Source organism: Arachis ipaensis, chromosome B4, assembly GCF_059453495.1.
Source record: "Arachis ipaensis isolate K30076 ecotype BB chromosome B4, ASM5945349v1, whole genome shotgun sequence".
Lineage (NCBI taxonomy): Eukaryota > Viridiplantae > Streptophyta > Magnoliopsida > Fabales > Fabaceae > Arachis > Arachis ipaensis.
In genome coordinates this window covers 2,388,639-2,400,160 of record NC_142439.1, presented here as the reverse complement: position 1 = coordinate 2,400,160, position 11,522 = coordinate 2,388,639, and the positions used below count along the sequence as shown (strand labels likewise).

The window sequence follows — 11,522 nt, the reverse complement described above, 5'->3', positions numbered from 1 at the left end:
CGGCCTCGGTATGACCAGCGAGAAATTTAGTGACGCGAGGTGAGAACCGGAGAAGATGACGGTGAATTTTGGACGTGTATTAGAGGTTACTGTAAGATTAGAATATGATGCACGGACACTGACACGGACACGGGACATGCCAACACGGAAATTTTAAAATCTTAGATGACACGGGGACACGCATATATATAAAATATAAAGTATTTTTTAGATAAATTGTAATAATATTTTGATATTTTATTGATATTAAAATATAAATTAAAATTTTTAATTATTTTTAATGTCTTATTTTAACTATGTCAAGTATTTAAAATATTTTTTGTTTTAATAAATAATAATATATACTATATTTAAATTTATTTTAAGAATATATGTTAAGAATAAGACTGGACATGCGGACATGTGATGGTATTTAGGTGTGTCCAGACGTATCCGGAGAATAATTTTTTATTTTTTTATTAAGACACGGTTGAACACAGTAGACACGCGTGTCGAATGAGTGTCGTGTCCGAAATATGTCCGTGCTTCATAAGAAATAACCATACATAGCGTGAATAAATTTAAATACTAATCTTAATTTTCAAATTTTAAAATTTAAAATTAAATAATTAATTAATGATCTAATTTTTAACTTTTATTTTATTTTTTTTTAATTTATTGTACACATTATGCACATTTAATATTGGTTCCAATACTTTCCCTTTCATTAATGAAACTCATACTTAGCCAAGAGACGTGGCCTTCTTAAGTAACATAAAAATGTTACCAAACAAGTACATATATTTAAATGGAAGGACGGCAAATTGGAAATAAGTAGCTGCAAAAAATCATCAAACTCATAAACCAAATTATAACAAGGATGGAGATCTTTTCCTTGTTATCATCATACTCTATCCTTCATCTTGCATTCTTTCTTTTCATCATCACCATCAGCATTAACCTTGTGCTCAAATTCCACCGACTAAGGTTGCCACCCGGTCCACCTTGCCTCCCCATAATAGGCAACCTCCACCATCTCAAGAGGCCTCTCCACCACACTCTCAAGTCCCTCTCCCAAAAGTATGGCCACGTCATCTCCCTCCGGTTCGGCTCCCGCCTTGTGGTTGTCGTCTCATCAGCCTCTGCTGCCGAAGAATGCTTCACCAAGAATGACGTCATCCTTGCCAATCGACCGCGCTTCCTCTCAGGGAAGTACGTCTTATATGACTCCACCACCCTCGGCTCCAGTTCCTACGGCGATCACTGGCGCAACCTCCGCCGCATCACCACCCTCCATGTCCTTTCCACCCAACGCATCAACGACTTGTGCTCCTCCCAAATCCGAAGAGATGAGATCATGACTCTCGTTCGGACCCTTGCAGCAGGTCATCATCATGATGACGACGACGACTTTTCTGAGGTGGAGCTGAGTTCCAAGTTCTACGAAATGACATTCAACAACATCATGAAGATGATCTCTGGTGGGAAGCACCACGATGTTGAAGAAGGGAAGGAGTTTAGAGCGGTAGTTACTGAGTTTTTGCAAGACTATGGGTCTAGCAACGTGAACGATTTCTTGGCGATACTTAGGGTTGTTGATTTCGGTGGTTTGAAGAAGCGGATCAGGAATATTGGTGAGAAAACTGACAGGTTCTTGAAAGGACTGATTGAAGAGCATCGTCGCAACAAGAAGGAGCAGGCTGAAGAGAACATGATAGATCATCTCCTAACTCTGCAACAATCGCAGCCCGATTACTACCCTGATCACATCATCAAAGGCCTTGCTTTGGTAAAATTAGTAGCACCACACACACAAGTTTTTTCTCATCTCCTTTCTCATTAAGTCATTAGCAATGAATAGATATAAAGTCGAAAAAAAATTTTAGAGCACTTTTTTTAAGTAATGTTTTTTAAGAGGTGAAAATACAGTCAATTTTAAGTGAAGATGATAGTTGAGAATTGTTAAATGATTTGACTAAATTTTTATCTAACTTATCAAAGTTGACTAATGATTTAAATAATTTGATTAAATTTTTATCTAACTACTTTCAGTTATCAAAAATTCAAAACCGAGCTAATGAGTAATAGCTCAAATGACATAGTCTCCCCATACTCAATTAAGAGGTTGTGGGTTCGAGTCTTATATCTTTGGTAAAAAAAAAAATTCAAAACCGACTCCACTGAGTTTTCACCTTTTTTAAAAGTATTGTTTAATAATAAAAAAAATTATTTTAATTTTAATAATATTTTTAAAATTAAAAATATTTGGTAACCAAAGAAAATCAGCCAAAAACAGCTATAAGTTGTCTTATTTAGTATTCATTAATTGTTGCGACAATTAATAAATGCTAAATAAGACAAGTTCTGGCTGTTTTTTTGTCTCCCTAGCATTACTTTTTCTACAAACTGAGAGATATAGTTTTCATCTTCACTTTAAATTTTTTCAAAAAAAAAATTCTTTATTTTCATCTCTATCCTTATCATATGGTGATTTTTGCTCCATCTCCTTCTCCTGCTCTCCGTTTCCATCTTCAGTTATTCCAACATACACTGCTCACGCTTCCAGATCCATACTGCCATTCCTAGACACACACCTACTCTAGCCTTAACTTCTTCTATTATATTTTATTGGATTTAATTTGCCAGATGCAAAAAGCTAAATTACTATTTAGCTTCTAACCTTTATTTAAATTTTAGTTTTATTTCTGATATTTGAAATATATTATTTTTGTTTTAAATATATTATTTTATATTGCATTGCTTTTGGCTCCATTTTAACTAATTAAGTTGATTTGCGTTGTAGAACATGTTTCTTGCTGGAACTGACACATCAGCAGTGACTTTAGAATGGGCAATGTCATGTTTACTGAACCATCAAGATGTAATGAAGAAGGCGAGAGATGAAATGGAAAAGCATGTAGGTCAAGACCGTTTGTTAGAAGAGTCAGATCTTCCAAAACTTTCATATCTCAAAAACATCATTTACGAGACTCTTCGATTGTATGCTCCTGGCCCTTTGCTACTCCCACACTTATCCTCAGATGATTGCACTATTGGGGGATACAGAGTTCCACGAGATACCATAGTGTTGACCAATGCATGGCATATCAATAGAGATCCTCAAACTTGGTGCGATGCTACATGTTTTAAGCCTGAGAGGTTTGAGAAAGAAGGAGAGTTAGAAAAATTAATTGTGTTTGGGAAGGGAAGGAGAGCTTGTCCGGGAGAAGCCTTGGCTTTGCGGACTATTAGCTTCACTTTGGGAGTATTAATTCAGTGCTTTGATTGGAAACGAATTGGTGATAAGGAGATTGATATGAGGGAGAAAATTGGATTTATGTTGTCAAGGTTAGTCTCATTAAAGGCCATGTGCAAACCACGTCCACTCATCGTCAACTATTTAATGCAGAAGTAATTAATTTGCTATAATAAGTCCTAAATTTAGGCTGAAATAATTACTTAATTAGGCATAAATTTGACCCACATGAGTTTCGTCAGAAAATAATTTAAAAATGAAAAAAAAAATAGTGTTATGCACACATATTGTAATATGGTGTGTTATGCAAAATTATGGATCTATTTATAGTCTTGCAAAACGTAACCTGCGTTGTATTAGTAACAAAAAAAAATTTAAAACCAAAACGCAACATGCGTTTTAACGTAAGAAGAAAAAAAGAAAAAAAATCCCAAGCGGAATTGGCTAGGCATACTACTACTATTATTATTATTATTATTATTATTAAGTTTAATTGTTCTGTTCATCTTTATAGTTTTATTAAATTCTTAATTACATCTTTATATTTTTTTTAAATTAGATCCTTACATTGCTTTAACTTTGTAATTAAATTCTTCTTAATGTAAAAAATATTAGAATTAACTGAATATTTCTTCCTAAATTAAAGATATTTATAATTAAAAACTTAATTAAATATTTGACCGTATGTATTTTGGTAAAAATATTATGTTAATTTTAACATTTTTAATATAAAAATGACGTAATTACAAAATTAAAAGCAATATAAGAACCCAATTAAAAAAAAAAACTTAATTAAAAATTTAATAAAATTATAAGAACCAATAGAATAATTAAACTTTATTATTAGTATTAATTGTAATTACTATTATTAAATACTACTATTATTATTATATATTATTGTTATGTGCATTATTATTATTATTATTATTATTACTATTAAATGGAACTGTATATTTATTATTGTTATGATTATTCACCGTTTTAGTTATATTATTGTTACTATTAGTTAATATTAGAAATAATAGTACTATTAATATTATTATATTATTATTAGATTATTAGTATTAGCACTTCTGTTATTGTTATTATTATTTGAGAGAACGTAATCTGCGTTTTGATTATTATTAAAAAATAGTAAAATGCAAAATGTAACCTACGTTTTTGCGGGTTTTATTTCAAAAAAATTTTAAAAATAAAACGCAATCTATGTTTTATGTTATACAAAAAAAAAAAAAAAAAAAAAGAAAAAGATAAAAACATAAAATGTAACTTGTGATTTGTATTAACATCATAGCAATATAAATATTGTATAAACATTCATTTTATTGTATAATATTAATATTTTTTTTCATATATAAAAAGATGAGCCGAGTTTCGTATGTAAATTACATATAAAATTCATTTGGATAAAAATATACACAAAACGCAAGTAGTACTTACACATACATATATGAATAATCCTTAATAAAATTTATGTACTTGCTTTTAGTATATCAGAGAAGGTTAATTATATGGAGGTAGATTAGGCAGACTAAAGTAGAATTTATAATTTAATTTCCTTACAGCATGATCAGTATATATACATACTCATTCCATATGTGTGTACCCTTGAGTGATCATTACGGTGAAGAATTCGTGAAGTTTTAAAAGTGGGAGTGAAAATATATATAGAAGAATATAAGGAATTAAGTGTCTAATCAATCAAAATTCAAACAATTTAATTAATTATAATTATTTTAATTTTTTTGTTAAATCATAATTTGAATAAGTTATTCTTTATATATAAGTATTTTTCTATACAAGTCATATAAGTCATTTATATTTATGCGTTTTTATTATTTTTTCCGTGCTTCCTTTTCTTCTTTTTCTTCTTTTTTTTTTGTGTCTCTTATTCTTTTTCTTTTTGTAATTTTTTTTCTTGTTATCATTGTCATCACACCACCTCTTTCTTCTCTTTCTCTTCCTCTTTCTTTTTTCATTAGAATTTATTCTCCTCCTTTCATTAGTAGTAGTGTTGCAGTAATAAGGGTAAATATGATATTTAGTTAAGATTAATATGTCTTGTACATTATTACCAAACATAACAAAAAAAAATTGTATATTTTGTGTCTATGTCTTACTGTGTATTTGTGTCTATGTATTTGTGTCTCAAAGACACTATCCAAACACTACTTAGAACACAACTCATTTAATGCATATAAAAATAACAATATTTTACTAGTTTTTTTTAAATAATAACATCCTTGTTGATACTAGTATCATTTTAAATATTATATCCAATACAAATTTTAATTTCAAATCAGTTTAATTAGTATAAAAATCAAAATTAATACTTAAAAAATAGCTTATTAAAATTGCTCTAAAACTAAAAGTCTAAAACTATATATATTGTATTGTAAAAAAATAGAATTATATGACAATTCAAACATACAATTGTTCTCGTCGACCTTTTATTTTTAAGAAGATTAATGGTTAAATTATTCTACCAAATTTTTACGATTTTATAAAATTTATAATTAAATTTTCATAATTTAAAAATTTTTAATTAACTTTTTATATTATTTTTAATTTTATAATTAAATATTTATTGTGTCAAAAATATTAAAATTAATAGAATATTTTAAAAATAAGAAAATGTTTAAATTTAGAGATTTAGTCCTTAAATTTACTGTGCTTTCACTGATATTACTGCTAAAATTATCTCGATTTGTTGACTTCTCGTAGATTTGAGTGTTTCTCTGTCATCTCCAACCGATATTTTTTGTGACAATCGCAGCGCTATTCATATTGCGCATGATGATGTGTTTCATAAATTCACCAAACACATTGAGATTAATTATCATTTTGTCCGGCAACCTCTCTTTATTGATGTTGTTTGCCTCGTCACTGTTGGAACGGATCAGACAGTTAACATCTTCGCGAAGACCATCATTTTATTCGTTTTTGGACTCTAGTATTCAAACTCAATATGGTCTCTTTAACTCCGACTTGGGTTTGAGGAAAATGTTAGAGAATAATTAAGATTAATTAAGATTAATTAGTGTCATTTATATTTATATAGAATATCTGTATATTAATTATAGAATTATATTATTACTTTAATTCTTCTAACACCTATATATACTCTTATCTATTATACCTTTTGAACATATAATAATCAAAAATACTATTTGTACATTAAAATCAGCCACAAATATATTTGTGTATAAATAATGTGTGGTTTATTTTATTTTTAATATGTATTTATATTTCAACATATCTTTTATACTGATAACTAATTTTGATAGCTGATTTTAGTGTACACATAACATAACTCTATAATAATATATTATTTAAATTATTCTCTTGTTTCTAACCGTACACATATGTCACAGGCTAACATTTTTCTAGAAATAATTACTAACATAAACAAATATATTAACTAAAATATGAATGTATATTATATTTAATAATTTAATCGAATATTTTAAATTATTTAACAAATTTTAACTATAATTTTTGAATAGTTATTACCAAGGTTGCGAGAACCGGATTGGTCAATAAACCGATGAAGTTACTGGTTCAATGGTTCACTGGTTCTATCGGGGTTCAACCAGGATTCAACCGGTTTAATTAAATATTAAATAAAATTATTAAAAAACCTAAAAATAATTTTAAATATATAAATTCAATAATTTCTAACTTAATAAAATTTAAAATTTCACATAATAAATTATTCATAACTTAAAATTAGAGGTTCACAAACAACTTCAAACATCAAAGTTTATAACTAAACAAAAAAAACCCACATAATGACAAACCCATAATGTTCTACATTCAAAAGAAACAATTACTAGCAAGTTTTCAACTAATCAAAGGTACAACTCATCAAAAATCATAATTATCATTAAGTGTTCCAATATCTCCATCATAAACAGGTAATCCAAAGCCATCATCATCAGAAGTACCACCAAAAGAAGCTGTATTTGAAGAATCAGCGACATCAGGCAAATCCACATCAACTTCCACATCTCCATCTAATAAAATAAAATAAAAAACCAAGAAAAAATTAAAGTTATAACTTTACAACAGATATCTTTAGTAAATGAAACAAGTTTTGCTATTTCAATCACCTTTAGGATATGAAGGCATAGCATTATCCGTGTATATTAAATTTTCAATGCCTTCGATGCCTCCGTTAGTAAATTCAGGATCATCTTCATCCGCCATTACCCATAAATCTACTGTGTCAATGCTTTAAATGTCAATTGGATCATAATTCTTCTTCTTGCGATGCATTCTAGATTGAAGGTGTAGATTATAAGTCACATAAACAATGTCACTTAGCCTTTGATGCTCTAATCGGTTCCTCCTCTTTGAATGGATTTGTTCAAAGAGGCTTCAGTTCCTCTCACATCCGGATGATGAAGATGTTTGATGAAGAAGACGAATTGCCATTTTTTGCAAGTTAGGAGCACTCCCACCATGTAGCCTCCACCATTCACCTACCAAGATATGAAAGTCAAACATCAATTCTCTCATTCAATATTTAAAAAACCTTCAAAGTAAATTGAACATAGAAATATAATAACTTACCAGGTTCAAGTCTCTTAATTGCTTTCAAAGCAATTTCCCTTCCAAAACTTCCTTTTCGATCTCAATAGAATTGTATCTCTTGCATTGCGGCAACTGAGTCATCGCAAAGAGTTTCAATATCAAATAAATCAAGCAAAGATTTCAAGATATTTGGCTTCTCAACAAACCCTTCACTATAGAAGAAATCTGGATTCAAAAAGTATGCTGCTGCATGGAGGTCACGCTTCAAATGCTTATCCCACCGCATTTTCAAGATACTTGTATAAGGTGTGTATGCAAATTTTCTATTTCTAAACATTGTCTTGATAGCAATTTTGACTCTTTGCATGCCCTCATACACGATACCCAGAGAAAGTTTCTCATCAGCATCAACAAGTCTCAATAACTTAATAAGAGGACCAACAAGCATAACGGTAGTAATACAATCCTCCCAAAATTTACTATCCAAGATAATTGAGCTAACCATCTTCCCATTAACACTCTTGAATAATTTATGAGAAGTGAAATATTTGTCTACCACCAATGATTGCAAGTCTTCTTTATGATCATATATACTTTTCAAAGTAATGAAAACAGTAGCAAAACGTGTAACTCCTGGTCAAACAATTTCTTTCCAATCTTTTCTTTTTCTAAGCCATGACAAGAAAATCATATGATTGTAAACAAACGCAGTCACTTTTGAAGCATGAGAGGCAATGTCAGCTATGTGAGGAATACTTGCTATGTCTTTCAAAATAAGATTTATGCAGTGAACAGCACAAGGAGACCAAAAAATGTTTGGATACTTTTCATGAATGAGTTTTCCAGCAGATACATAATTCGTAGCATTATCAGTAACCACATGCACAATGTTACTAGACCCAACCCACTCAATAACCTCAGCAAACAATTTAAACAAGGTATCGACAGTTTTTATCATATCAGAAGCATCAACAGACTTAACAAATGACATACCAGCAGGATAATAAACTAGAAAATTATTTAATGTACGCTGCCTTTGATCAGTCCAGCCATCTGCCATCAGTGTACAACCAGTGCTTTTCCACGAGCTCCTATAGCCTTCAACAAGCAACTGACACTCCTTCTTAAGATCGGCCAGCAAATGAACTCTCATTTCATCATATGACGGTCCCTTGAAACCAGGTCCAATTGCAGCAACGCCGTCCAAGGCAGGTTGAAAGTAAGACGATTGAATTGCATTGAATGAAATCCGTGCATCAATGATCCATCTTGCAAGCCCCAAGCCAAGACACTTTTCAAAGTTGGTTGAGAGCCTGGCGTAGTCCTTCACTTAAAATAACTTCCAATTGGAGTAGCAGCAATCGCTCTTCTCTTTCCTTTGTCTCCCATTGTTGCAGGAGCCGGAGGTTGTACAGGATTAGACGCTTCACACTCTTCTTCCGCTTGTGTTTCACTTTCCACATCATAACAATTAGCTGTAAATTTTCTTTTTTCTGCCTTATTTTTTTTGTTTTCCTCCAAAAGCCTTTTGAATTAAAGTTCAACATCTTCAGTTACTTCGTTACAAACTTTAATTTGTCCAGGAATTTTTGCAAGATGATATTTCATTCTATATATCCCCCTCCATTGTAAGTATTTAAGCAGAAAATACATGTATATTGAGCTTTGTTATTTTTGTCATACTTCACTGTAAAATATTGTCAAGCTGGATCAGATTTTCCTCTGGTGAACCAGTTTGAGAATCTTGAACAGCATTATCTTGTGGCTGTGGTTACTTTGTGATTGTTCCATCTGTAACAATCAGAAAATCACAGACCAGAAAATAACTTCAGAAAACCATGAACAAATAAATAATTTAGCAACCAAAATCATGAAGTAGCAAACAAATTCATCATGAACAACTAACCTCAGAAAATCAAAAACCAGAATCATGAAGCAGCAAACAAATTCATCATGAACAAATAACCTCAGAAAATCAAAAAACAAAATCATGAATCCAGCAAAACAGATAACAAATAAATCAAAATCGCAAACAAATAAATAAAATCAAGCACAGAAAATCAGAAGGCGGAGAGGAGGAATAACTGAATAAGAACAGAGTATTACCGGCGGCGAGTAACGGCGACGAAAGAGGAGGCGAGCTCCGCAACGAAATAGGACGCGGTGGTGGTTGCGGTGGTCAACGTCGTTGCTGCTGTGGCTGCGGGATGCGGTGGCGATGGCGGTGGGCTGCGAGGAGGATGGTGGTGGCGATGCGACTGCGAAGAGGGGAGATTCCTCTACTGGCTTCTGGGTGATTTCTGATTAGTGATTAGGGCTTTGTTAAACGTCTAGCCTTTCTTTTCTTTTCTTTTTTTTTTTTTAAAGAGGCAATACGACGCCGTTTAGTACTTTTATTTTCAAACCAAAAACCGCTAAAAAACATAACAGTTTTTCCGGTTCACCGATTAACCACTGATTTGACCGTTTTTTTATCGATTTTTTGTCAAAACAGTTTCTAACCTTACTCGGACTGACTAGGTAATCGGTTCCGATTATTTCGATTGAACCGGCCGATCCAATTCGGTTTCAGGACCATGGTTATTACCTTTTCTAGAATGAATGAAATACAGCAGGTAAATTTTCGGCTAGTGGACATGTGCATGCATGCTCCAAACGTGGCACTCTCTCAAGCAAATAGTGGCTTATCTGTCAGTCCCTCCTAAAATCAGCAAATTAACGATTTTGCACAGCGGCGCCCACTTTTATTTAGCTTATCTCATACTAGTATACTACCATCATTTATTTTTATTTTTTAAAGAAGAAAAATATTAGAAATTATTAAATTAGAAAATATTTTAACCATACAGACTAATTAACTTTGAAAAATTAAATTTCATTTTCTAAATTAATTAAATACTTTGTACATAAATTAAGTGTAATATCATTAATTAATTAACAAGTAGAAGTATAATAAGAAGGAAAAGAGTCACGAAGGTTTCTCTTATCCACTGATAATACTAAAGAAGTAGCTAAATTACAAAATATCAACCATTAAATTGTTTGGGAGAGTAAAAATATTTGAGAGAAAAAAATATGGAAAAGTCTAGTAGGCAATAATTTTGTTAAATTTTAACCAGCATATAATTAGTAAAGAAAAGTGAATTATTGGATGAAATTTCACACTAATTTCACATCATTAAAATCATCATTAATAACTATTTGATAGTTACAAATTACAAAAATTACTGCCCCTAACATTCTTCAAAAAAATATTTATATTGGCCATGGATTATGGATCATATATATGGGCCGTGGTACGAGTTATATGACACTGACAAGAGTAGCAGGATTACCATCACCATCTCCAAAGTGGCAACAGCCAGCATTTTCTCTCTCTCTCTCTCTCTGCCCATCCCTCCATCAGACCATCAGAATCCAAGAAGATAACTCTACTCAATACCGTCAAAACTAGCTCACGACTCAAGAGTCATAACAAAATAATTCACATAAAAAATATATATATTTTTTTAAAGATTTAATATATAATTTAAAATATGTGAAATTATTTATTTTAAAATTTTATATAATGTCTAATTAATACGAAGATGGGAAATGCTAGTTGTACAATACTAATCAGCCTTTAATCAGATTTAAATAATATTTAATTATTTTTTTAGTGTAACATGTTCCTATTTTGTAGATATATATCTATAATTAGATTTTAATTTAAATTTAAATTTTAAAACCTACCCACTTCATTGGTAGTTAC

The 11,522-nt window shown here is 30.9% G+C and overlaps 1 protein-coding gene and 1 pseudogene across 1 annotated transcript; one reads left to right on the top strand and one right to left on the bottom strand.

Annotated features, from left to right (window-relative positions):
- Window positions 1-787: 787 nt before the first annotated feature.
- LOC107638257 (isoflavone 2'-hydroxylase-like) lies at window positions 788-3,527 on the top strand. Its single transcript, XM_016341440.3, has 2 exons — window positions 788-1,768; window positions 2,783-3,527. The coding sequence occupies exons 1-2, from the start codon at window positions 860-862 to the stop codon at window positions 3,392-3,394; spliced, it is 1,521 nt and encodes a 506-aa protein (XP_016196926.1). The 5' UTR covers window positions 788-859; the 3' UTR covers window positions 3,395-3,527.
- Window positions 3,528-7,871: 4,344 nt separating this feature from the next.
- On the bottom strand, window positions 7,872-9,562 carry LOC107635796 (uncharacterized; annotated as a pseudogene).
- Window positions 9,563-11,522: the final 1,960 nt, after the last annotated feature.

What these genes read in the sequence shown, in the direction of transcription:
- LOC107638257 (XM_016341440.3), top strand. Translation starts at nt 860, where the DNA reads ATGGAGATCTTTTCCTTGTTATCATCATACTCTATCCTTCATCTTGCA. An exon ending in TCATCAAAGGCCTTGCTTTG is followed by an intron (nt 1,769 to 2,782) that starts GTAAAATTAGTA and finishes TTTGCGTTGTAG; the next exon opens with AACATGTTTCTTGCTGGAAC.